The following is a 25,227-nucleotide window of genomic DNA, read 5'->3' as shown; positions in this document are numbered from 1 at the left end:
CTTTTAAAAAAAAATACATGTGTGTCTAAAAAGAATTAAAATGAAAACAGGAAGATACGTGTTGAACGATGATCTTTTAACTTTTAAAGTATTCTGAGCAGAAATAACTCTTTGTAAACGATTAAACTCATAGTTGTAAAACTAACAAACTTTGTTGCTTTTTCTCTGTAGCACTTAATTATGCAAATCGGCTTCCTTTCCGCATACTAATCACAAAACACTCCTCAGATTCACAAGGGGTGGGGGAAAAACCCAAGCTGATACTTAAAGACAAAAAGGAGGGAAAAGGGCCAAAACATGTTTTTCCCACTTCTCTTTTTTTTTTCTTCCTGTGTTCTGGCTCTCTGTCTTCCTCTGTTATTTAAGTGGACATTACACACATTGATGTGTGTAATAAGAGAGAAGAAAACACCCAGCTCACCATGGTTTCTCACAGGCATGCACATGTATAACAGAAAAAAAAATAAAACCGGCGTGTGGGTTTCAGGTTTGGGGGACGAGATGGCTGGGGAATTGAAGGGAAATTGATTGTGCAAGCTCGCCCTTAAACATCTGCAGAGTAAATATTCCACATGATCATGGTCCGTCCCTGAAGCCTCAGAAAACCACAGCTAATAACCCACATGCTGTGTGTCATGGTAGCTATTGCTTGTTTTCATTTAAACTGAGAAATTTGAGCCTGTCGACACCTGTAGTTAAGTAAAAGTTCTTTTTAAAACTGCAGATTTAAAGTTTCTCACATGCAAAAAAAAAAAAATCACATGAGGGTTTTTTCTGTGGTGAATGAACCCGTGGGTGGCTCATTCGCCCTCTCCCTGCCCTTCCTGCTTTCATTGTGGAGTCGGGGGGTGAGGGGGTGGGGGGGGTTGATATTGAACTTCAGGCTTGGAGTTGAGCCTGCACTGTGGAGGCAACCCCACTGATCACAGAGAGAGAGAGAGAGAGAGAGAGAGAGAGAGAGAGGGGACATAATGTGACCGCTGCTGACAATCCTCTGGACAGGAAGAAGCAGAGTGGAAGCACTGAGTGGACATAGCAAGAGAGAAAAAAAGAGAAGAGAGAATGTGTGTGTGTGTGTGTGTGTGTGTGTGTGTGTGTGTGTGTGTGTGTGTGTGTGTGTGTGTGTGTGTGTGTGTGTGGATAGAGATGGGTGGGGGTGCGTGCATGTCTGGATGGGTGTGTACCCTTGTCTTCGTTTTTCCTGTTTTCACTTGAGTTTTTGTGCTTTTTTTAAATTCTTGTTCTCTGGTATGAAACACTCTTTAAGCATCTGGTAATGTATTCTGCAGTCAGCGCTCCCCATTGCCAACACTGGGGCCCAGGGCTCCCAGAGCTTACAATCAAAGTGTGTTAGCGTGTGCGTGTGTGTGTGTGTGTGTGAGAAAATGAGCAAAAAGTGAGAAGGAAAGACAGGTTGATTTACATTGCTATGTATGCACAGCATTCTCCACATAATGAACAACCCCTGATTTCCTCTGCTTGGTAAATATTTGATGACTGAGCGGTGGAATGATTTTAGCTGAAATTCAGAGGACTCCTACAAGCTGCTTAAAAGTTGTATTTCAAACCCCTCTCTCTCCCTCTCTTGTCCTCTTCCCATGTAAATAAGGCCAACTCCCCCTAACTCCACACACCCTTCTGAGGCAGTTTAAAGACCCAACACTGTCTCCTTGTATCCTTGGCAACCAGCATACACTGGGGTCCTGTCGTGGCCTCTCTGTCTTTTGTGTTTGGGAGCTCAGAGAGACAGAGAGAGAGAGAGGGAGAGGAAGAAGAGAGGAGAGGAAGGAGACGAAAACAAGACTTACTGAAAAAGACAACAAAGATGACATCACTGCTATTTTATCCCACAACTGAAAATTTGGTTTGTAGCCCAACAGTGATGCTGACTATGATGATGAGTAGCCAGAGGCACAAAATGGGTAGCAGCTCAATCTGAGAGAGAGGGGGGGAGAGGCCCAGGGCTGAATGGGGCATTGTGGGAAAGACAGTGGGCACACTGGGCAGTAACACAGAGAACACTAACTCACAGATCATGCCAGAGAGTCTGAAAACACCCACACTGGGCGACAATGGCAAACTTCATCGCTCCACTTGGCCCCCTCTGAATACACACATACAATGGCAGAATCCAAATAAGATGCTCTGTTATTCGTGAAATTTAACACACTACATTCCTTCAGTGCCTCCATCCCTTTGGCCAGCAGCAGATGGCCTGGTCCGAGCTGCACTGAACGTGCACGTCATGTGTTGCACGACAGGTAGGGCACCCAGCTGGCCTGAAAGGTGTGACAGGTGTCGTGGAAGTTGTTTTACCTCCTCAGCTCTGCTTCCCTGCTTCAAGTAAATGCAAACGGCGTCATGCAAATTTAACTTGTATGTGCCACGACTGGTAACAAATTTAACCTAATCATTTAATTAAATCAAGCCTAATTAGAGCGAGGACCGAAAGGACCAGAACCAGCAGGTTTGACCCTCTGCAACCGGTTTCATCTGTACGGTGGGCTCTCTGCTGCCGCCCTGTGCCGAATGTGAGGAATTGCACCTTTTACTCGCGAAATGTTTGCAATAAACCGAACAGGTAAGGAGTTAAAAGACAGGAAAATAAAAAACCCACAGCATGCGTCAGCAGTAGAGCTCAATTCGTTATCTGATTGAATGACTAGTTCCAAGAAAGGTAAGACAATGAGTCTTGATGGGGATTTTTTTTTCACAATTTCACAAACTTCTGATAGAAGGATTAGATTAGAAATAAAATAAGTAAAAGTTGCAGTAAATCTATGAGAATTAAATAATGATTAATAATCATGGGGTTATCTGTTGTACATCTGATTTGTTTTATTGCACCATATGTCAAACATCTGAAATTCATCTACTTCATCTGGTGATGTTATCGGTTCATTCAATAGATGTGTCTCTCAGACAATGAGGCATAATGATTGGATTTTTAAGACGTTCAAGTTTTTATACCCATTAAGTAAAAAGAAGTGTGCCGTGAGTATTTTGTACATAAAATAATTGTTGGTATATTTGCAAATTGCTCATTAAAGCATTTTTGAAGCTGACAATGGATACTTACAAATCATGAAGTCAAACTTGTTTTCAAGTGCAAGAACAATATTATATATTTACCAGTTTATACTGTATAATCATTATTACCAGGAGTAGCAGAATGTTAAAACAGATTACTTGATTGTTCCTCTTTCTCTTTTTTTTATTATATTTGACCATTATTGACATTTTCATATAATTACTTTTACTTACACGGAATATATTCTTGTACTACCAATGCAGTTTCTATCTTAAAAACATTCTATATCTGCTTTTATTATGCAAGGAATCATGAGGCTGGCTGCAGAACAATATGGATTTATCCTAGCCAATCAGCAAAGATCAGGCTATGTGACAGATAATGACATTATTGCATGCAATCAATCAGCAGTGACCTGGGGTATTTCACACCTCAGTGTTCTTTCAGGAAATTGAATTTTTCTACCCCCTACCAACTCCCACACCTGCGGTCATAACATTGAAACTAACAGTGGTAAAGTTGTTCTATTTTTTGTGGCATAAAAATGGTGGCACCTTATTTGATCACAGGCCCTGTTCACCTGAAACTAGTGCAAGCAATGGTAAGAACATTTTTTGACATACACCGGATGGATCTGTGAACCGTACTTATTTCGTATTTCAGACATTTTCAGGCTATAATAGTTAAATATGTGTAATTTTACGTTTTTTTTTTTTTTTTTTTACCTTTTAGCAGTTTTTATTATACTTAAGTTGCATATATTGGTGTTTATTTTCCCTGTTAGTCTTATTAATGCTAAAAATGATTTAGTAATTCAATATTTGTGATTTACTTAATTTTGATTTCATTACATGTAAGAAAAAAACTGTACCACCAGTAGTTCTAATGTTTTTTCACTTTGTATTATATATTTAAAATTTCTGCATCAATATTTTATCATTTCGTTTTTGGTAGATCTATTTTTTTTTCTTGTTTCTTTTTGCAGTGGTCTACTTGGCTCTTGTATGGAAGCTTGCCCATTCAGTACTATGCAAGAGAATAACATAACATATTTGGGTTTAGACAAAACTGTGTGACTGAACTTACATTAACTTAAATATTTGAAGAAATGTATAAATCATTTGCCAAATTATCTTACTTGAGATTACAATAGCTTCACCAAGTACCATGAAGCAGTTGGCTGTGACTGGTGATATGCAGGTTTGTGTGTAAATATGTTATATACCATAATAACCACATTGTCTTATTGGATACTACTACCTTAGAGTAGTTTCACAAAGTATCACAAAGTCTGTCACTGGTATATGTAATATTCTGATTCATCAGAATTCTGATTTATCAGAATATTACATATATTATTATATTATATGATCTCTATAGGGTTGAAATTCTGAATTTCCATAGGTTAAAAGGATCTCGTGTCCACAACTACCATGCAGTCAGTTTTTTATGCTCTGCCTGCTCCTCAAGTTTGCCCTTCAGTTAAGTCAACAGATCCCAGATCCGTTGAACTGTCGTAAAACCGTGGTTTTATTAACGACATCAGAAAGACTTTTTAGTCGACTTATCACTAATAGATACGCAGTAGTACGAACTTTTGGTGTTAAAAATAAGTCTGAGCCGATTTTTTCTCTCATTTTTCACAAGTTACTGTGGGTTTTGATGACGTAACGACAGTGCAGCACCGGTCATCGCTTTACGGCGGAGCGTGCTGCTGGAGGTCAGAGGCATGACGATAACGCGAGATTGGTAATATCGAAGCAAAAAAGACGTAGTTTTCGCTCCAAAAATCCAGCAAGACCAACAAATACGACCTGTGTTGACGTTTCCTTTTGACAGCAGTGAATTCAGGAGCTCGTCTGATATACGTTTGTCTAATAGCTTAAGGGTTTCGACATATCTTGCTAACGTTAGCCAGTCGGCTGCTGTAGCAGCTCCCCTTCAGCCTCCTGTTTGACACTCGGAACATTTATCCAAGCATGGATAACAACTCACAAGGATCAGGGGGTGTTAAAGCAGGCCTGGGGAGTCTTTTTGGAGGGGGTGCACCTCAATACTCCAACACAGAGCTCGCAGGTGTCCCACGTAAGTGTCATGTAATCTAACTGTGATGCTAGCTGCTGTTACATTACTTCAGTGTTGCTGTACTGTCATTCAGTATCTGAAAAATCAACTCGGTCGATAATTGATCGTTTACATTACAGTGACTGGAATGAGCCCATTGTCCCCTTATCTGAACGTGGACCCACGTTTTCTGGTTCAGGTAAAGCTGAGTCTGTCTCCTTTTCTTTGCTGTGAGTGAGAATGTTTTGGATTTTTTTTCCGGGCATCACTGTTTGAATCTTGTGTTTTAGGACACAGATGAATTCATCTTACCTACAGGGGCCAATAAGACAAGAGGAAGATTTGAATTGGCTTTCTTTACCATCGGAGGCTCCTGCATGACTGGTAAGAAACTGGTACACTGACAAAACGGGTTTAATGCTGAATATGACTTGGAAATACAAATTAAAGTACTGTATAGTACAGACTAAGTACAAGTATGTTGATGTCCTTGTTTTGTCTGTCCAATTGATCTACATTTTTTTCTGTTGAGAGCGACAGCTGTGGTCAGAAGATTACATAAAGGAGGAATGATTGCACTGCATACATCTTTAGTGAAATCAAGATTTAATTTATTTTTGACACAGTCTAAATTGCACGTAGAGGCTCAAATATAGTATACCAGCTATTATTTGGTTAGCAAGTTCCACCTGGATCAGATGCTTTTGGTTTCCATCAACAAGCTTCTGGTATAACTGTGGCTGGATATTTGATGACACTTCTTGGCAGAATTGATAGAGTTTATTTGCTGTTTCCCGCATGGACCTGGCTTTTAAGCAGAGTCTGTAACTTTGGAACATATTCATGTAACATTTACAGATATGTTCATATGGGTAACTGCAAATTTAAGACGAGCTTGAAGGTTTTTGGAGCAGGGGATCTTTCATGGTTGGCACTTTCTCAGCCCATGGTAATGTAAAACTGGCTTTTACATTGAATTTGACTTATGGACAGTGAGGCTGGTGTTTCGGTTTCCAGTTCATGGTAGGCTTGAGCCTTGGTGGTTCCTAGGTTGTTTCTGAACGTGTTAACCAATTTCCTGTCATATGAGGGTGACAGTTTTGGTCATCTTCCAGACCTTGAGCTTCAGCTATGTTTAAAAAGCAAAACAAAACAACAAAAACACAAGAGACAGACATAAAGTGTGGGCATAGAAACACAAATGCAACAAGAACACACACAGTTAATGGCATATAAATCTGTCCATATTATTTATTAAACCCAAAGCATGATGCAGGTGGAATAGTGTGAAATAATTCTTTCACTGACTCTTTGTTGACCTGTTCTGCATCCTTGTTTGAAATGCAGGGGCGACATTTGGGGCTTTAAATGGCCTTAGAATGGGCTTGAAGGAGACCAGAGACATGGCATGGTCCAAACCACGTAACGTACAGTAAGTTTGGTTACAGAATTCAGTTTATCGAATGGTTTTACGCTTGGATTTGGGTTGCATATTGTTCAAATGTTTATCTTCCCTTCCCAGGATTCTCAACATGGTGACAAGGCAGGGCGCTTCATGGGCCAACACTCTGGGCTCTATTGGTAAAGCTTTATTGTTACTTAAAAATGATGTAGAGGTGTTACTGTAACAAGAATATCTATGAATCCCATGGTTGGAAGATCTTAGTGTTACTGATTTAAATGGATGGATGTATTTATAGGATTTTAAGTTTTCTAAATCAGTATATAATCATACTTTAATTATTTTGTTTTTCTTTATGTCACTGCAGCCTTGCTGTATAGTGCTTTTGGTGTTGCAATAGAGAAAGCCAGAGGAGCAGAAGACGATATCAACACAGTGGCTGCTGGGACATTAACGGGGATGCTCTTTAAATCCGGCGGTTGGTGTCTTTTCCTTTTTTCTGCTTCTACTTTATATCTGGCATTAATGTATATTAATGTACCTCTGTGTGTTTTTAACCTTTTAAATATTAGTTTTTACAAATAAATGATCCAAACATTAGTTTTAGCAAATATCAGGCTGTCAGCAAGCAAAATGGCATTTACCAATGTTGGTGTTCATCAGTTATTTGTCATTTATTTTGCTCTGCAGTTTGATAAAGACTGAAAATTTCTTAGGTCCTTGTTTACGAAATGGGTGACAACATAAACAAAGTAAACGCAAACATGTATGGAAATGCTCAGTTTGTTAGGTAAGCCTTGCCAGTACAGACTTGGACCCCATTTTACTTTCAGAGCTGCCTTAATTGTTCGTGGCATCGATTCAACAACGTCCTGGAGATTTTAGTCCACACTGACATGATAGTATCACACAGTTGCTGTGCATTTGTCAGCTGCACTTCCACGATGACTCACCACTTAGGTGGTCTGTTGGATGGAGATCTGGTGACTGTTGCCATTCAGCTGGCGGATTAGACAGTTGTGTTAACAAGCAGGTGAACAGGTGTACTAAATAAAAGGGCCAGTGAAGATGCTGGTTTAAGTTGTCAGTTAGCAGACGTTTAAAATCCTATTAAAATGATAGTTTGTTCAAAAGAATTTGTTAAATGTGACACATACAGTGTTCTTATTCTCTTATTTGAAAAGCTGTTAGCAGGGATTCTTTATATTAAATCAAGGCTAAATTTTGAACCACATGTCGTAATCATTAATACTGCACTGACTTTTTCATCTTATGCTGTATAAATGTTGTGTGGGCATGTTGTGACTTACAAAGGGCAGTACAGTGAATGCACAGGCACTGAGATTATCTTTGGAAAGCACCTAAACTTTGTGTTATTAATTTACTTCATGCTGTTTGAAGTATTAGGTTTATCTTTGCCCACCTGGTACTTTGGCTAAGCTGAAGCAATTATTGTTTACTGTAATTAAAATGATTATTGTGATGCATGTTAAGCCGTATGACTCACTCTGTTTGTTTTCTCAGGTGGATTAAAGGGCGTAGCCCGTGGAGGTCTGGTCGGTTTAGCCTTGTCTGGTGCTTACGCTCTCTACAACAACTGGGACCATCTCACCGGCTCTCCTTCATCGAGGCTGTACTAAACTCCCCCACACAGCTGCTTCAACATTAGGGCCAAATATTTTGAGGACACAGCCTTTAACCACAGCGCTAAAAGACATTAGACTCTGGTCAAATGCTTTTTCTTTTTTTTTTCTTTTTTGTTTGATTTTTTGGGTTTTTTCATGGTGCGAATTGGTCGCAGTTCACTGGTTTCCCATCATAGCTGTTTTCCAGGAGCATTCTGGGAACTATGAGATGTGTCTTGGAAAAGTTTTGAACTGAATTAAAATGAAATCCAGACGTAGACCATCCAGTGACAGTTCTCCTTTCATTTATGTTGATTCTCTGAGGTGTTCCTGTCACTGATCTGATCAGTAATGAGAGCACTCTGTGAGGATGCGGTATAAAAATATGACTTTTTGTGATGATTGTTAATGTTACGCTAGATTTTAAACACCCATGATATTTGAGTTCAGTGAGTCAATTTGTAAGATGACCTCCAACATCTGTCGTGTTGTTTAGCCCTTGAATAACAACAGATTCATGTTCTGATTCATGTTGGACTGAAAGACTCTTCTGTAATAGAAGAACAGCTCAGACCTGCAGTCAGAGGGAAGCCTTGGGGTCAGTTTACTCTTCTATTTATTGAAACGTATTGGCTTCTGGCCCACTGTGGAAGAAGAAATCTCTGTAAACTGTACCTTGAAGTGCATGCTGTTAATGTGTCCATCAAACCCACTGTATTATAGATTAAAATAAAAAACAAAAACAAAGGAGCGGTTCAGAGCTTTTGCTTTTAACCAATTTTATTGCATAAATGAGATTGGATGTAAAAGGTGGTGAGCAGTGTGTACTATGCAGTGCTTCACCAGAGTATAAGTATATACTGTAAGAAGATGACAACACATTCAGAACATGAATTAACATCATGGAGTGGAAAGAACTGGCTGTGAGACTGTCTGTAGACGTCGGACATTTAACGGCAGAGCTTGTGCTTGCTGCGAGCGCTCAGTGCAGGAAGAAGTCCCTGATGCGCGTTGCCTCGATCCAGGGGATGTAGGCGACGGTGCGGGTGAAGACGCTGGGTTTGTTCTCCACAGTGCAACCGATGGGGCCGAAACTCACCACGCCGTGCACCTCCCAGCGGTCCCGGTCCAGCTGGCACAGCAGAGGACCGCCAGAGTCACCCTGAGAAAGGAGGATGGAGACAGGTGTTGGAAGATGAGATGAGAATTGAGTCTGGTGGATGAAATTTGACTTCAGGATAGTTAAAAGTGTAGTCCTACCTGGCATGCAGCTGGTGGTTCCTCGGTGTCTCTGAACCCGGCGCAGATCATGGAGTCTCGGACGCGGTCTCCCCAGAATTTCTTCTGCCGACAGGTTTTGAAATCAATGATTGGTAGACGGGCTTGATTCAGAGCTTCTGCCAGAGACACGTTCTCCTTCCCACCTGAAAAATGACATGATTTAAGAAATTATATCTCTTAACGTCTTTCTGCTCTTCTTGACTTTTTAACTGTGTTTACATTATATCAATGGACATTTTCTTCGGTGGATGAATACTTCTGACATCCCTTAAAGCACCAGCTCTGTTGTGGAATCTGAGATAGAAGGCTAAAAATATTTAGCTTATTATACCAAACATGATCGTTCTTTAAAAAGGTGTTGCTGTTCCTCTACCACTAACCCTCTACCAATAACCCTAGACCCTAGAAATTTTCCTAAAAAATGCATTAAGTTGCTTTTAAGATTTAAGCTCAAAGTTCTGTCATTGCACAGCATCTCAGTACCTTTCTGCACTACTCACCCCGGGTGTCTCCCCAGCCGGTCACCCAGCAGTAGTGTCCTGGTTTGAGGCTGGTCTGCTTGCGCGGCAGGCAGGCGTAGCGGATGAAGTTTGAGGGGACGATATCTGTGGCAGACTTAACCAGGGCAATGTCGTAGTCCAGCTCGCTGTGAGTGGGATAGCGGAAGTTCTCGTGCCGGTAGATCCTCTTCACCGGGATAATCCTCTCTGCAGTCTCTGAACGCTTCAGCTGGTGCTTCCCCAGGACAATCCTCCAGCTCCCAGCATCCTCAGCTTTACCCCTGATAGACGAAAAACACGTGTAGTTTTTGTGTAGTTGTTGAATTGGTATAAGCATGAAATTATAAGTGTACTAAATGTTTTCTTACTTTTGGAAGCAATGAGCAGCAGTAAGGACCCAGGTCTTGTGGATGAGAGTGCCTCCACAGACATGAATGTACTGTTTACTTCCTCTAGGCCGAACCTGTGAGAAACAACCAGCTCAAAAAACGTGGCTTCTTACTGCTCAGATACTGAAATTAACCGGCTTTCCTTATTTTTTTTTTTAAAAAAGAGCCTAGTCATACATATTTCTCTCATCACTAATAAATGTAAATTTTAAATACTACGTTCTGCAAAGAAGTTCCAGAGCAAATAAACTGAATATCACATAGAGGAACTCATCAGTTTCCCTTGTGAGCAGCAATTGGCTACAGTAAAGAGGAGAGTCTCCAAATTCCGAGTGGGCGACCATCTGTCTCGCCTGGTTGGGGTGTGAATCAGAAACAAAACTGCATCTGCTGATCAAGTAAATTTGTTTGTGATTTTTCCTCCTTGTGTGGTGTTCCAAAAATTATGTAGTTCCGGGTGGAAGGCATGTGCTGGGTAATTGGCTAAATGTTCAGGTCATCTATGACTTTTGACTGTTTTCGGCCAATTTGGCAGATTAATATTACTTGAGATGACAATAAAAGTGAAGACTGTGTGCTTTAAAGGCTTTTCATGGTCACTTCTGAATAAACCAGTGATTCTCAGAAGCTCCTAAAATTCCCATCCCTAAACCACAATTGAATTCTCCTTAAGAATACAGATAGGTTAGACATATCACTTAAAATGATAATGAAAATAATGATTAGTTACAGTCTAGAACTGATATGACCTTTTTAGGTCAATGTAAGACCTCCAGATTCTTTGAATACTGAGCCACGTCAAAGAGGTTTACCTGCAAAGAAACCTGCCAGGGCCAAGAGTGAGGCCTGGCCTCATTCCCAGACACAATCCTTTCAGCCATGTTGGGCTTGAAGTGGGCCATACCACAATCCTTAGGCCAGTCTAAAAAGAGAAAGGCAGAAAATATGAGCACCAAATATTTTGTTTTCCTCATATATTTAGAAGTGTTTTCAAGTCCTCACCCAGGTGAAGGATTTTATGCTGTGGCTGTTGTTCAGAGGTGAGTGTGTATGCAGCTGCAGGCAGGGACGCCTTGCTCAACAGCAGCGGCAGCAACAGAGACAGCAGCAGAAGCAGAGGAGGTCCTGGTACAGCCATCGTCTTCCAGAGAATCACCGGCCGGCCCGCGTTCCACGCTTTTTATACCAAGCACATGCAGATGTACATAAACAGGTACACACACACGCAAAAACAACACACCTCCAGGGACAATGAGCCGTGTCACAACAAAGGCTGAGCGCTGGATAGTTCTCCTCTAGCTTTGGAGTTTCCACTGTAAATGAAAAACAGGGGATTTTGGGGAGTCCCATCAGCACTTTCACACACATATAGTTTGCTCACATGACACTAATTTGCATGCAAGACAAAGACAACATAGTACTGTATGCAAACAAACATCACATCATGTCACGTGACTTAAAGCAGTGACATAGTGACCTGAAAATGACCTTTATCTCTGCATGTGGACTATTTAGATAAACTGGTATTCCAAATAACCAGTGTAGTTCTCACTGTGTAAAGATGACCCAGAAGAAAACATGTTTTTACCTTGAGCTCCTATGATTAGTAGTGTCCCTCGAAACTGGCAGTGGGGAAATAAAAACTGGGCTGGATTCTAGAGGACAAAATACAACACCCAGTGTATAAATGACTCATATAAACTCAAACAAACTTTTACTCTGGTCAGCTAGAACACGTAACAGATCTCACGCTGTCAACATCATTGTGAAGAGATGTCAAATATTTCAGTTGTTCTCATTTTTAGGTTTTTAGATTTTCAGGTTTTCTTACACATACAAATTTTCAATAAGATTAAATTCATTTCTCACTATTTACAGAAATACATAAAAAATAAACCCATAGCTTTTGGCTAGACTGGCATAATATTTTGTGTGAACATGAATTTTTCGCAGAGGATGATTCCTACGTCAACTTCCCGATCATAATGTCCACAATCAGGTCAAAATTCCACTGCTTTACATTTAAATATCTGTTGAACTAATGATAGCATTATCAATCATTTTAATAGTTTTGCAAACCTCTCTTTTTACAGGAAGAAACCTCCATCAGAACCAGGTCTGAGAGTTGCAGCCATCTACCATGATGGTTTGGAGGCGTCACCATCTGGTTGGAAAGCAGTTTGAGCTCCTATATTGAGGTCTTCTCTGGTGGCTGAGAGGGTTGCTTTCCTATTCATTTGTGAATGGACCTTGACTGTTATTTGCACTTGTGTGCCAAATCACACTTCCAGCCTCACAGAGCTGCTAGGTTTATTTTTGAATTGTCACTCACCTCGTGGGTATTTTGGTGAAGGACGTTAAAAGCCACAAGTGTTTGAATACTTTACATCTTTATTAAATTTTATGAACTTTTAAATAGCACAAAATATATCAGCTTTAAAGAACCATTATTGATTCTACTACAGTCCGTTCACCCAAATATTAACAACAACGTGTTCATGTGTTTATGTCACCTAAATTAAATTCTTTTGACAGACTATTTTGTAAATTATTTATAACTTATTGGCTTATCAATTTTCATAAAAATACAAGTGACCCTCCTGCTTCTTCTACACACAAATCCAGATCTGTGAAAATATGACAACAATAACTGCAGTAGAAGCCACTAGTGAGCTGAGCCTTTTTACCCTTGGTGAATGAGAGAGAATGTGCCTGCTCATCTGAATGGCAATGCCTGAATGGCCAAAACTCACAACTGTGGTTCACCAAGTTTACATACAGTTGAACGTTGTGTGTGTGTTTTCCCCCCGCAGTGAACGAGTTGAGTGAGGTGATGTGTTGCTTCAAAAGTTCAAACAACAAAGTAGCCAAACAATTACACATTTTAGAAAAGAGACCAAAATTATAAAATGTGTATTTCTGAAACATTTTCATTTTATTATTTTGTTGTTGTTGCTGTTGTTGAAGATTTTTGTAATAGGTTTTGAAGGACTCAGACCTTTACTCCAGGTAGCACTTTTTAAATAAAAAACCCATTTACAAACACATTCGTGCATTCATAGTTTTAACACAAACGCGCAAAAGTACATTTTTAAGGGATTCGTGCTTAATAACATAAAACACATATTTGTGCAGAGAGCTAACTTAGCTACCGTGTATATTCCTTTGTTGTGTTTATTAAAGTCATAATGTGCGGAGTGGTTGGTAACCAGCAACCTGCCCAGTACATAACAATTATTTGCAGTGAAATGTCAATGTATGTATTTATTTTGCTTGAACTAAACAAACTAAGCAAAAAGAGTTGGGCAATAGTTCGACTGGCCCCCAACTCCAATGTGTGTAGGAACATCAATCCATCCATCAATCTCTTTTCTGATCTGGTTATTACACTAGGGCTCAGTGAGGCTAGAGCCCTGGACAGTTACGAAACCTTCAAAGGGCTAACAGGCTGTTTTTACACATGTACTTTTGACTTTACCCACAGCGGTGCATTTGAAAATACAAATGGCCAAGTGGATCAGACATTAACTGGTCTTATGGTAGCACGCCAATTCTCTTGTACAAAGTCAAAGTAATGTCAGATTGTAGCGGTGTGAGAATAATAATGCATTCACTGCCAACCAGTGGACAACGTGTGTACTGCCTTGCTAAAGGCTACATCAAGGAAACTCCCTGACCTAAACAACAGAGTTTTTCCAGTAGTACGAGTATGTCTGAAGGAGAGTGTGGAAAATATCTCGACTTGGGTCTCACAGATGTCTGAGGCTGTGAATTCGATAAGACACATAAAAAATATTTAGATTCAATTTAGAATGACGAATGAACCCAAAAAGCATGTCTTTGCACATAGAAAACTCTTACCCTTCACTTCTTATCCTTATGTCCATTGTGTTGCTCATTTGTAGTAATCACTCACAAACCAAAGAATTTCAGCAATGGACACCAATATTTTATTGTACATCTACAGGAACAAGTTTTAGTGATGACTGTTGACTTTTATGAAAAGTTTAGCAGAGTTACATCTATCTTCAACTAAACAGTGAATACCAGTGAGAGAGGAAAACATTACTAATGTTGCACCTGTTGAAAGATGTACCTAATAACAGAAAACATGCTGACAGAAAGTCTAGAATAGAGCTGAACAGAACTCTGAAACTCTTTCAGCTTCAATCCAAGGTTATGAATATTGTGCAACCTGAGGATTTAATTAGTTATCATAGATTTAATTTAGCCAGCTATATTAGTCATCTGCCTTTGTGGAGGCTCCACACCATCTTGGCCTCCTCAGTGACCTTAACACACTCTTCTTCCGGCTGTGTCCATTCCCAGATGAGGGGGACTTAGAATGGTGGCTGCCTTCCTCTCCACAAATCTCTTGCTCATCTTCTTTTGCTTTGTCATCTTCTGCTGTACTCTTTTTCTGTGAAGCTTCTTCTATTTCTATCTTATTTCCCCCTCCTTCCTGCTCTTCTTCTCTACCCTGTTCTGCTTCTGCTGTTCCTTCATTCTTAGGGGACACAGTGATATCAAGGTTTTGAGGAGGTTTAGGTGCTTTCTTCTTCTTTGAGGAACGTCTTGGCGGTTCTGGGCTGTTCTTGCTTTCCAGATGTTTTAGTATGGCTGTGTTCAACTCTTCAGGGTCCACAGATGCCCCATGAACATCCCATGTCATACCATCCTCATCCCATTGCACCTGCTTCATACTGCTCCTCCTTCCACCTAGCTCATCCCTATCCTCTGCCTGAATCTTCAGACACGGCCTCCTGCTCTCCAGATCATGTGAAGAAACAGAGGTAACTTCCAATGCAGGGTCTTCAACTTGTTTTTCCTCCTCCTCTGCACTGCTAACTGGGAACATGCTGGAAGATGCTGATACTAGATTGGAGTTAGACCCTGCTGAAGACTTCAGGTTCAGTCTGGATCCAGGTGGCGAGCCCAAGATAGAATGGGACCCCATGTTGGATGTGGAAATGTTCCTCTTGAGGTCCCACCATGAGCCAACAGGAGAGACCGTCTGCACAGCTGCATCTGCCATTTCTGGCCGTGACACTGGTGGAGCTTCTTGCCTGAACAGCTCTACCTTCATTGCCCTTTCAGTGCCCTCTCCGGCATTTAAGCAGCACCTGCAAGTGTCACCCAACCGTGAGTCACTCAGGGAAGAGACAAGTGGTGACCCCCAACCTCGACCTGTTGCACAGATTTGCTCTGGCTGCCACGGCAGCTCAAGATAGCAGACAGATGGTCCTGTTTTTGACTGCTGCTTTGGAGAATCAGGTGTCAGGTAGCTAAGCATTTGCACAGGGCTTCTTGCTTCTTCACCCTCCAGTATTCCTGTAGGGCTGGACAGCAGTTCTATCACGTCATCAACAAGACATTCGGGATTTGAAGACACTCCTGCTTCATCTAAACTAACAGAGGACAGGATTGGGGAAGGGAACTGAAATGAAAGGGAATTATTCTCCAAGAAGCCTTCATCTTCTGTGCTGGTGAGCTGGAGTGTTTCAGGAGAGTGGGACTGAAAGCTTGAAGAGTTGTCAATCTTTGGGGATGAGAATGCAGGTGAAAGTTCTAGTAAATCTTCCTGCTGCAGTGAGTTCAGTGGAAGTGGTGAAGAAGAAGTCTGTACAGGTGGTAAAGTAGGCGTGTTGAGCGGGGAGATGAACGGTGAGGGTGTGGTTTCTGGAGAGGTCAGTTTGGACATCGGAGAATCTGGTGCTGCAGAACAAGTGGCTTCATGGATGAGACTGGAGGGGCGTGACACGACTGTGTCTGGAGTGCTGCTGCGGCTATGTGTGCTACCACTACACCCACTCCATCGCTGCATGTTGGAAACCCAATGCTCGCTGAGAGCAGGAGAGCTATTGATGTTAACATTATTGGTTGTGGATGCTAACTGGTGGCTGTTGGTGGTGTTGACATGTTGCCACATGTAAGCGTGCAGCGGCTGCAGTGTCACGGAGTTCTGCTCATAGTGGGTGTTTGTGCTTGAGCTGCGCCTCAGGTCCAGTCTGGTCCACGCTGGATCACGCTTGTGTGGCGGACTTGCAGCCATTAAAACATCCATGGAGCTCTTAGAGAGGGAGAAAATCGGTGCCTGATCATCTTCATCCTCCACCTTTGGAGCTCCACTGGAGTAAGAGAGCGACTGACTGACAGAAAAGCAAGCTGGCTGGTAGCTCTCAGATGCAGGGCGCCCAGCCCTCGCCATGGTAACGGCACTAACCTGTTTGGGAAGACACACCTTTTAACATTAATTCACTGTTTTTCACTGATGCAAAAGTATTGGCCACTAAGAGGGAAGCAGCAACACTTCTATGACACAATACTGACATAGAGTATCATCACCATTGTTGGGAAGGTTATTTTTGCAACGTAATAGTTTACACATGACTAAATACCCTGTTGATTACTCAATCAAAGTCACTTTACTATATTTTGATTATTTTTCTTATAAATAGTTGAAACTACTGTCTTCCTTCTCTCACCCCAACCGGTCGCAGCAGATGGCCCCGCCCCTCCCTGAGCCTGGTTCTGCCGGAGGTTTCTTCCTGTTAAAAGGGAGTTTTTCCTTCCCACTGTCGCCAGAGTGCTTGCTCACAGGGGTCATATGATTGTTGGGTTTTTTCTCTGTATGTATTATTGTAGGGTCTACCTTACAATATAAAGCACCTTGAGGCAACTGTTGTTGTGATTTGGTGCTGTATAAATAAAGTTGAATTGAATTGAACTAGTCTTGTGTGTGTTTCTTAATCAAACATTTCAGTGTTAAATGTCAGAATTTTCAACAATAATTAACAACTCTGTGCAGTGATGTCAGGACACTTTTATGATGATTTAAACATTCAGTTAGTAAAAGTCATTGGTCATCAGTCAAAAAGCTATTTGCAGGCATAGCAGGTTGTTTGGAACAATGTGTATTATTTATGGTGTCATACTCAAATTACAGTTTAAATTCATGGATATGTAGGTTAAAATAAGTAGCTTATTTTGATTCTAGTAGAGAGGTAGAAAAATTGTTCCCCAACTAACCACTCAAAAAAGTAGGTAGTGGGTGTAACTCTAGTTTTATGTGTTTAGCCCCCTTACAGGTACCAAGTTTGATACTTGTACAGCTCCATAGAGTCAAGGGAAGCTGCAGATTGTCATAATGTCACATGATACAGTTCATTATTGAAAACATCACATCTGACCACCTTACTAAAACTAAATTCAACAGTTTAGGAAATGCATGCCAAGACTTGGATGAGAAGGCCGATGCTCGCACTGAGTGCACGTATATGCTCACCCCCACACATCCGCAGGCACTCCAGATTAGCCAAATAAGATTACACAATCCAGATTATTTGGTCAACGAGACAAAGGGTAAATTGTTTGAGACAGAACTACAAAGCCTGTTTGGGACTCATTTAACAAAGACCCGAAAGAGACAAAGAATGATAACTACAGTGGATGGTGGAGTTTAGAATAAATTACAATCAACCTTTTTTAAATCTTTGATTTGTTCATGCTTTTCCTCTTTTTTCCTTCTATTCATTCATGATTCATAACTATAATGCTACTATTTCTGATAAAAAAAAGCCTGCATTCTTATTTCATTACCTAGCTGGCTCTGTCCAGCTCTGTCCCAAACTGACCTAGTAGTATTTAGACCACAACTGACCCGATGGTACCCAGACTACCTAATCTGCACAACATAAACTCTTAGTTACCCATAATGGTTATTCACATAAACAAAACAGTATTACATAAGACAGAAAAAAACAAATAGTAAAGTCCTACCTTTAAGTTCACAAGTTATGTCCTGTTTTAGCCTCTGCCATGCCACAGAGCGGGTAGCCCTAAATGGTGTCTTTCCTTCCTCCCCTCATTCCTTCCCCTCTCTTCCTCCCTCACTTCTTAATAAGATCACCTTTGCTGTCTCTAGCATTAAAACAACCCACAGCTTCGCACTCTGTGTCTGTCTGTTGTCAATTTGCTCAAGCTTAATCTCCCTCTCTGTCTTAGCTGGACTTCATTTGAAGCTGGCATCAGTGTAAATGTGATGATTTCCTTTTGTGAATTTGAGTTCTTTGGTATGTTGACGTGTGGGGGAAACAGAGGGGGCCATTACTCTACCTTTAGCCCAGAAGATTAACGGTCATCTTATTAGCTGCCGTCCAATCTCTGAGCAGTCTGAGCGTGTGGATGAATGCGTGTGTGTAAGTGATCAGTGGGTAAGCAAGTGGCTTATTTTGATTCTGAGTTAAGGTCAGGCCAGCTGTCATGACCACCATTGTATGTGTGTGCAGACTATTGTACTAGCAAAAGAAATCATATAGATGTTTAAATTAATTATGTTCGAAAGTCAACCATTCGAGAGATATATTTTACAGAATGCGTAGAAACTTTGAGCTCCTAATGGTTACAAAGGTAAAGTCGGGTGTTTTCATTAAAATCAGTCACCTTTCTTATACCATGAATGTTGATACCACATTTTAAGGGCAGTGCAGAGGCCCCTTCCACGAGATCTTCATTTCAGGATAAAGCAATGTTCTAATCAAACTGTATATAGTGGGGTGGGATGCTGCTGATTTCAACTGAGAATGTAATCAGGCAGTTAAAGGAACACTAAGGAACTCCTCAATCCCACTGCCTTGCCTTCTGCAATGGAACCAGAATCTGGGAAAGAGAGTGACCATCCGCTTCTTGTTGGGGTGAGGTTACTGATGCAGTTAAACAACTGCTCAGTGGCAGAGCCCCTGGGGTAGATAAGGTAGATAAGGTTATCCAAGACTGGCGTGGTGGTTCCCATCTTTAAGATGTCTGCCCCCCCGGCAAAGTCTGAGGCAGGGTGCTGGAGAAGAGTTGAATAGTTATTGGTAAATGAACTGGTTCTTATATAGTGCTTTTCTACTTTACTTGAGCACTCAAAGCACTTTATACTTTGAGTATGAAGTGCTTTTTCTGCATAAATGCACAAGTGCTTTCTATCTGACATTCACACACATTCATACTTTGAATGATAATCGGTTAGTATCTAGCCCAAGGGTATTTGGCATGCAGACTCACCAACCAGCCTTTTGATTAGTAGATGGTCTGCTCTACCTCCTGAGCTACAGTCACTCTGAAATGAATCCCTGGTTCACCAGTTGAACCTCAGATTCAGGAGGAACAATGTGGTTTTTGTCCTGGTGCTGGAACATTGGACCATCTTTTTATCCCCTTGAGAATACTTAAGGGCACCTGGGAGTCACATACTGATTGTTTGATTTAAACTCAACTGTAGAGGTGTACGGAGAAATCACAAAAATCCTGCCATTATCCAAAATCTCATGGACCTTACTGTTGCTACTCTTATATTAGCTATGAGGTACTACAGAGCCCCCAGTGACACTAGGTTGGATAATTCTTTGAATAAAACAAGTTCCCTCAGATTCAAAGTCTAATAAAGGATCAAAAGAACAGAAGACATAGTCTTGTTTTAAGATGTGATGCAGCAGAGTCACTTCAGCACTTAAGTAAGAGAGACACAAACAAGAGAAATGCAGCTGAGACCAAAATATCCTGACTTATTCTAAGAATAATTTACCACAACACAGCTAACAGCTTGATGACATTAACAGGGTTTTTTTTCGTGACGTTTTTTAAGGACACTCTTCCAGATCTGCAATTTTGCATGACTGGGTGCTAGTCATGGTTGGGAAACTGACCTTCATGTGTAAAACTGAAGCAATGGCTCACTAAGGAAGTTAATGAATGCCAGTAGTTGCCAGTCTCTAAGCTGGATCACAAAAGACTGTCAGTTCTGACAATGAACAAGAACAAAAATAAATCCTTAAAACCAGAAAGCACCATCAAACCCAACGAAAAAATGTCTCTCTGCAAGGAAAAAATGAGACAAAACCATTTATTAAATGTTTCATCTTTTAATTTATGCAAAGCAAACAATTAACAAATAAATTCCACTCTAAAGCTCAAGTTAGTTTCTGGTTGTTTAGTGAATTAATTTAACTTAGAATTAATTTGAGGCTCCACTGGAGCCCAACGGCAAATTTTTGCCCGGTGGGTCCTCAGGAGATTAATCCGGCCATGCATATAACAGCATGGGAACCAGCCAGATGTGTCGCACCCTCACAGCTCTGCGGAGTCACAAACGGTAACCTCTCACATTAACAATGAATGCTAAGCAGTAGCTTCATTCCTGGTGAGTCTGTCTGAGTCAAAGCTGACAAGGAAAGAAAAGTTATTCACGTGTTGGAGCTGACCTCTTCATGGCTGGTGAGCAGGAATCTAGATTAAACCTACTGCCTGTGATACACCTGTATTACACCCTATCGTTCCTCCTCTTTGTGTTTTGTTCAGATCACATGTTACAGCTTGCTGTTGGTCTGTCTGTGGGTGTCCTGTTGCTGTTGCTGCTGCTGATTCTGATAGTGTGCTACCTAAGGAGGAGGAAAAAAGAGCAGATGCAGTATGAAGAGCTGCTCTCTGCAGTGCCTTCAGTCCCGGCATGCTCTGCTCCAGTGATCCTGGTGTCTCAGGGCTCCTGGGCCACGTTAGTGAGCATTTTACATAAAATATCTACATACGGGCTCTTGAAGCATTAATTTATTAATTAAAAAAATATTACATATTAATAAGACTCAGAGGCTTTCTGCTTTATCACACGGTCCTCATCAGTGATTGCAGGTGGTTCCCAGTATTACACTATGGCTCATATTGGTTTGTCCTTGTGAATCTGTGTGGTCCTGGAGATACCTCCTGTAGCAGGAATCACTAAGGCAGATTTGAGTTCTTCAGCAGGTGTTTGCCAGCACACTAACACTAAAACTCAGTGACAAAACTATAACAATTTGGGTTGTGATTGGGCCCATGAGTACTGAGAAAATATCAATCTTTATAGACTAAAGATTAAAAATGTATTTCACGACATAAAGCCAGCATATCTTCTATTGGCTAGTATATGTTTAAGTCTTTATCTGTTAGATCTTGTTTCTAGTTTTTAACAGATGTTGTTTAATAGCCCATATTTCCCTTTTTTTCCAAGATTTTTTGTGTGAGAACGAGAACGTCTATTATTTTCAGTTTGTGAGGAATTTAGTCAGACTTTTACTGACATCTCTGACCACTGACAGCTATTTGCTAAAGGCAGTTGCAGCACCACTCAACACTCATTTAATATTATTTGTCTCTATGTGTGGAAGGCCCCGTGAGATCGCTTTCACTCTACCTCCTCGCTTCATCACACAAAACCATGGAGATCGGAAAAATAACGAGCAGGACAAGAAAGAGGAGGAGGATCCCCAGCGGGACGTACTGGCTCATCGTGGGTCGCTCTCAGTGAGGAGTAGGTCATTGCTTCTTTTTATATGACAGCGTATCAAGACAGTTAGAGCCACTTTGTTGGTGCTGGTTTTATGCTTGTGGAAACATAAGAGGATAATAAGAGCATTCACCTACGATCACCTGAAGAAGATATTATTGTTGTTAAGACGTTTCAGTCTGGACAGATGTGGCGCTTTGGGGGGGACCAGCTCACCTACACTCCTTCAAACCAACAGGGCCAGTCCTGGGCCTGACAATTACACCAAAGTATCACATAGCTTTCATTAAGTTGAAGAAAAACTGTGATATTTTGCTGTTTCCTTCAGGCTGGTACCCAGTGGGGACGGTTTTGGCTGGTCTCTACTCTGTACCTCCTCTAAATGAGGTGGTGGCCCCCCCTCCCGGCATGGTCTCCCGCCTCTGCTTCTCCGTGGAGTATCGACACAGCAGCGAACAGCTCATGGTCTTCTTGCTCCGCCTCAGCAACCTCCCTCCACGTTTCCATGGCAACGTCACGATGGTGGAGCTCAGACTTCTCCCTGATGACAGGCGGCCCCGTCAAGCCAAGGCCCGGGGCACGGGTCCAGACCCCGAGTTCACCGACTGCTTCATTTTCCAGGTGAGGGCAGAAAAGTTTCCAGAAGTTCACATCTAGAAGTTAGAGACAAAAGAGAAGACAAAAATGATTTCCTTAACTTTTATTTAAAGCTGATATCATTTATGTTTTTATAATGTTTTGACTGGAGATGTGAAAGGGGACAAATACTGCTACCCAGGTCCCGAGTAATACACCCACTGAGAGAGAGGAAGAAGAGATGGAGGGTCAGATGGGCACAGAGATTTTTCTAATTTTTAGTATAATGATCATAAAATGGCAGCACGGTGGCACGGTGGTTAGCACTGTTGCCGCACAGCAAGAAGGTCCTGAGTTCAATTCCAACATCAGGCCGGGGTCTTTCTGTGTGGAGTTTGCATGTTCTCCCCGTGTTTGCGTGGGTTCCCTCCGGGTACTCTGGCTTCCTCCCACCGTCCAAAGACATGCAGCTTGTGGGGATAGGTTAATTGGATAATCCAAATTGTCACTAGGTGTGAATGTGCGAATGAATGTGAGTGTGAATGGTTGTTTGTCCCTGTGTGTTGGCCCTGCGACAGACTGGCAACCTGTCCAGGGTGTACCCCGCCTCTCGCCCTATGACAGCTGGGATAGGCTCCAGCGCCCCCCGCGACCCTGAAAAAGGATAAGTGGAAGCGAATGAATGGATGGATGGATGGATGATCATAAAATGCTTGAAGGATATCATTCTCTGAAAGTTTAAAGGGAGCGTTGGGAGTTAGGAGCAACAAAACTGAACGCAGTCTGTGCAATTTCACACTTGACTTCAGAATCATGGGTGAAGGTCTAATTTCTGTATTGGCAACAGTATTGTTCCCATTCTGCAGTGATTAAATACTAAGAACAACAATTTATCAGAGTTCATTCAGTACACAGAGACTGAGGTCATAGCTCAGATAAATATTGTGGATATATGAAATCTGCTTTTTGATGTTGAGGAATGAGTACAATGGCTCCACAGGTGTCAGCGTTGCGTGTGCTTCACAGCACCCTGAGTGTGTGTGTGCTGAGTGTGGAGCAGGATGGTAAACGCCATGTGGTGGGTAGGGTGCTGTTTTCTCTGGAGGGGGAGTTCGGTCAGGCTGGCAGGGTGCTCTGGAGAGACCTTGAGACTGAGGAAGACCCACAGGTACACACCAAACAACCACACACACACACACACACACACACACACACACACACACACACACACCGTACTGCACATGAGTGCAAAGCTAAAAGTTCATGATTGCTGTGCTTGTCAGTGTTCAGAGCTGGGGGATGTGCAGATATCTCTCAGCTACAGTAGGTCCCTGCAGCGCCTTTCAGTGGTGGTTTTGAGGGCTCGAGGCATACAGCTGCTCACAGACGCAGGTACGAGGTGATTTATGGTTGTGGATGGAGCTTGTGTGGAGTACACAAATCCACTGTTTATCTACAAAAGAAAGAAAGTATGAGATAAATCTGGTTATGACCAAAGGAATGTCCGGTAATACAGCACCTGTGTGTGTTTCTAAGGTGTGTGTGTCCAGGTGAGCTTACAAAAGCACACTCAGGTGGTGAAGATGAAGCGCAGCTGTGTGGCGAAAGGTGAAAATGACCCCTACTTCAACTTCAGGTCGACCTTTAAACTGCGACCTCAGCACCTGGACGAGGCCTGCGTGAGGTTTGAGCTGCAGCAGCCGAGCAGCGTCCGCTCAGGTGACTGTTGGATGGGCTGAACTTCAGATCTAAACTTTGTTTGGAGATTAATGGAAATGATCAATGTGTCAGTGTTTCATAAGATAGGCATTAAAAGCTTTTCATCAAACACTCATCTTTGTCATTTTAAAATTTTAATTTCTGACATATAACTTCTGACAATAACAATAAGACCTCACCTACCTGACATTTAAAGAATGTCGAGTGTTTTAGGGCTTCTTTTAAAGAAGTAAAATGTTAGAAAAGCTCCAAGTATACTGAAAAGCATGTTTCTTGTTTATAGTTATATTATTTATATTTATTGAGTTTTTTGAGTTGTTTATTAGTAGAGGTATAATCATATTTAATAAAATGTTATCAGTCTGGAGAGTCCAAGGTTAGGCATTACTGTTAATTTGTCTTTAATGCTTTACGGGTTTTTACAAACTGTCCATTGGAAATAAAGGTTCTTATTCAAAGTTTATGTGTAACAGAAAAAAACTTATTTTTTCCCTTTTTAAAAATGTTTCCTCTTAGGAATTTATTATTAAAAAAATAAGTAAAAAACAGCATCTTCAGAAGATAACATTTCTCACTGGTTCTGTTTCTTTTCCTCTCAGAACCTCCGACCCCTCTGGGAGTGGTGGTGTTGGGTCCCTTCATGTACTCCAGGGGTCCTCAGCTGCAGCACTGGATAGACATGGTCAACACGGCACAGGAGCCCGTCACACTGTGGCACGGACTGCGCAGACCCACCTAACGCTAAAAGCATCCTCATATGAGTAGATATCAAAAATGAAATAAAATAAGTATGAATCAATCATCTACCATTTGTTAAGAAAAATTTCTACAGGAAACTCTGGAATACATCAAAGGAAAAAAGCTGAGAAAAGCTCATTGTTTAGTTTTTTGACCTGTAGCTTTACTCTCTTCGTTCACTGCTCTCAAAGTGTTGTTTTCAGCTGCTGCTGTGCAACATTTAGCAAATGTATTTTCAGGTGTCATCTTCTGTAGCTGATATTGAACAAATCAGAACTAAAAAAAATGGACTTAAATTCATCAGATCAGCACGAAGTTGAGTTTTTGCTGCCCCCAAATGGTGAAAAATAAATAAATAAATACATAAATAAATATTTGGGCTCCTACAAGTTTCAGTAACATTTTTTGTGCAATTCTCTGAAGATTCATGTATTACTTTAAAACAAAGGAATATGAATTCTAATGTGAGAAACTATGTAACATAACAATTAGATGATAGGGTTTAATAAAAATGCTGTAATAAGACTCAGATTTTAATATAGATCATCTTAAAGCCAGTGTAGGAAAGTCTTATTTGGCTTGTAAGCATTTCAAATGTAG

The 25,227-nt window shown here is 41.3% G+C and overlaps 4 protein-coding genes across 4 annotated transcripts; 2 read left to right on the top strand and 2 right to left on the bottom strand.

Moving 5' to 3' along the window:
- Positions 1 to 3,914: 3,914 nt before the first annotated feature.
- Positions 3,915 to 8,869, top strand: timm23a (translocase of inner mitochondrial membrane 23 homolog a (yeast)). Its single transcript, XM_086304137.1, has 7 exons — positions 3,915 to 5,116; positions 5,236 to 5,294; positions 5,386 to 5,479; positions 6,443 to 6,527; positions 6,618 to 6,676; positions 6,865 to 6,975; positions 8,022 to 8,869. The coding sequence occupies exons 1-7, from the start codon at positions 5,011 to 5,013 to the stop codon at positions 8,135 to 8,137; spliced, it is 630 nt and encodes a 209-aa protein (XP_086160263.1). The 5' UTR covers positions 3,915 to 5,010; the 3' UTR covers positions 8,138 to 8,869.
- LOC147323644 (elastase-1) lies at positions 8,234 to 11,430 on the bottom strand. Its single transcript, XM_086304136.1, has 6 exons — positions 11,295 to 11,430; positions 11,105 to 11,214; positions 10,272 to 10,366; positions 9,904 to 10,184; positions 9,383 to 9,546; positions 8,234 to 9,284 (listed from the first exon to the last, which is right to left on the bottom strand). Exons 1-6 carry the CDS (start codon positions 11,428 to 11,430, stop codon positions 9,105 to 9,107), a joined length of 966 nt encoding a protein of 321 aa, XP_086160262.1. The 3' UTR covers positions 8,234 to 9,104.
- Positions 11,431 to 12,335: 905 nt separating this feature from the next.
- On the bottom strand, positions 12,336 to 18,357 carry LOC147323643 (uncharacterized). The gene is made up of 2 exons (XM_086304127.1): positions 18,072 to 18,357; positions 12,336 to 16,515 (listed from the first exon to the last, which is right to left on the bottom strand). The coding sequence occupies exon 2, from the start codon at positions 16,498 to 16,500 to the stop codon at positions 14,533 to 14,535; it is 1,968 nt and encodes a 655-aa protein (XP_086160253.1). The 5' UTR covers positions 16,501 to 16,515; positions 18,072 to 18,357; the 3' UTR covers positions 12,336 to 14,532.
- Positions 18,358 to 20,419: 2,062 nt separating this feature from the next.
- syt15 (synaptotagmin XV) lies at positions 20,420 to 24,888 on the top strand. The gene is made up of 8 exons (XM_086304807.1): positions 20,420 to 20,549; positions 20,634 to 20,826; positions 21,476 to 21,618; positions 21,923 to 22,215; positions 23,171 to 23,338; positions 23,454 to 23,562; positions 23,707 to 23,889; positions 24,489 to 24,888. The coding sequence occupies exons 1-8, from the start codon at positions 20,543 to 20,545 to the stop codon at positions 24,626 to 24,628; spliced, it is 1,236 nt and encodes a 411-aa protein (XP_086160933.1). The 5' UTR covers positions 20,420 to 20,542; the 3' UTR covers positions 24,629 to 24,888.
- The last annotated feature ends 339 nt before the right edge of the window (positions 24,889 to 25,227 follow it).

This window comes from Aulonocara sp. 'chitande type north' Nkhata Bay, linkage group LG8, assembly GCF_057382095.1.
Source record: "Aulonocara sp. 'chitande type north' Nkhata Bay isolate Kocher_YH1m ecotype deep benthic linkage group LG8, A_spYH_male_GT1.1, whole genome shotgun sequence".
Classification (NCBI taxonomy): Eukaryota; Metazoa; Chordata; class Actinopteri; order Cichliformes; family Cichlidae; genus Aulonocara; species Aulonocara sp. 'chitande type north' Nkhata Bay.
Note: the sequence above shows the minus strand (reverse complement) of the source record. Positions and strands in the feature narration are given on the sequence as shown.

Excerpts from the sequence above, each read along its gene's own strand:
- LOC147323644 (XM_086304136.1), bottom strand. The coding sequence starts at position 11,430 with ATGGCTGTACCAGGACCTCCTCTGCTTCTGCTGCTGTCTCTGTTGCTG. Across the intron at positions 9,547-9,903 it reads CGGCTGGGGAGACACCCGGG|GTGGGAAGGAGAACGTGTCT; the intron begins GTGAGTAGTGCA and ends GTCATTTTTCAG. Across the intron at positions 9,285-9,382 it reads AACCACCAGCTGCATGCCAG|GGTGACTCTGGCGGTCCTCT; the intron begins GTAGGACTACAC and ends CTCCTTTCTCAG.
- LOC147323643 (XM_086304127.1), bottom strand. The coding sequence starts at position 16,500 with ATGGCGAGGGCTGGGCGCCCTGCATCTGAGAGCTACCAGCCAGCTTGC.
- syt15 (XM_086304807.1), top strand. Across the intron at positions 20,827-21,475 it reads TCTCAGGGCTCCTGGGCCAC|GCCCCGTGAGATCGCTTTCA; the intron begins GTTAGTGAGCAT and ends TATGTGTGGAAG. Across the intron at positions 23,890-24,488 it reads GCCGAGCAGCGTCCGCTCAG|AACCTCCGACCCCTCTGGGA; the intron begins GTGACTGTTGGA and ends TTTTCCTCTCAG.
- timm23a (XM_086304137.1), top strand. The coding sequence starts at position 5,011 with ATGGATAACAACTCACAAGGATCAGGGGGTGTTAAAGCAGGCCTGGGG. Across the intron at positions 5,480-6,442 it reads CGGAGGCTCCTGCATGACTG|GGGCGACATTTGGGGCTTTA; the intron begins GTAAGAAACTGG and ends TTTGAAATGCAG. Across the intron at positions 6,528-6,617 it reads TCCAAACCACGTAACGTACA|GATTCTCAACATGGTGACAA; the intron begins GTAAGTTTGGTT and ends TTCCCTTCCCAG.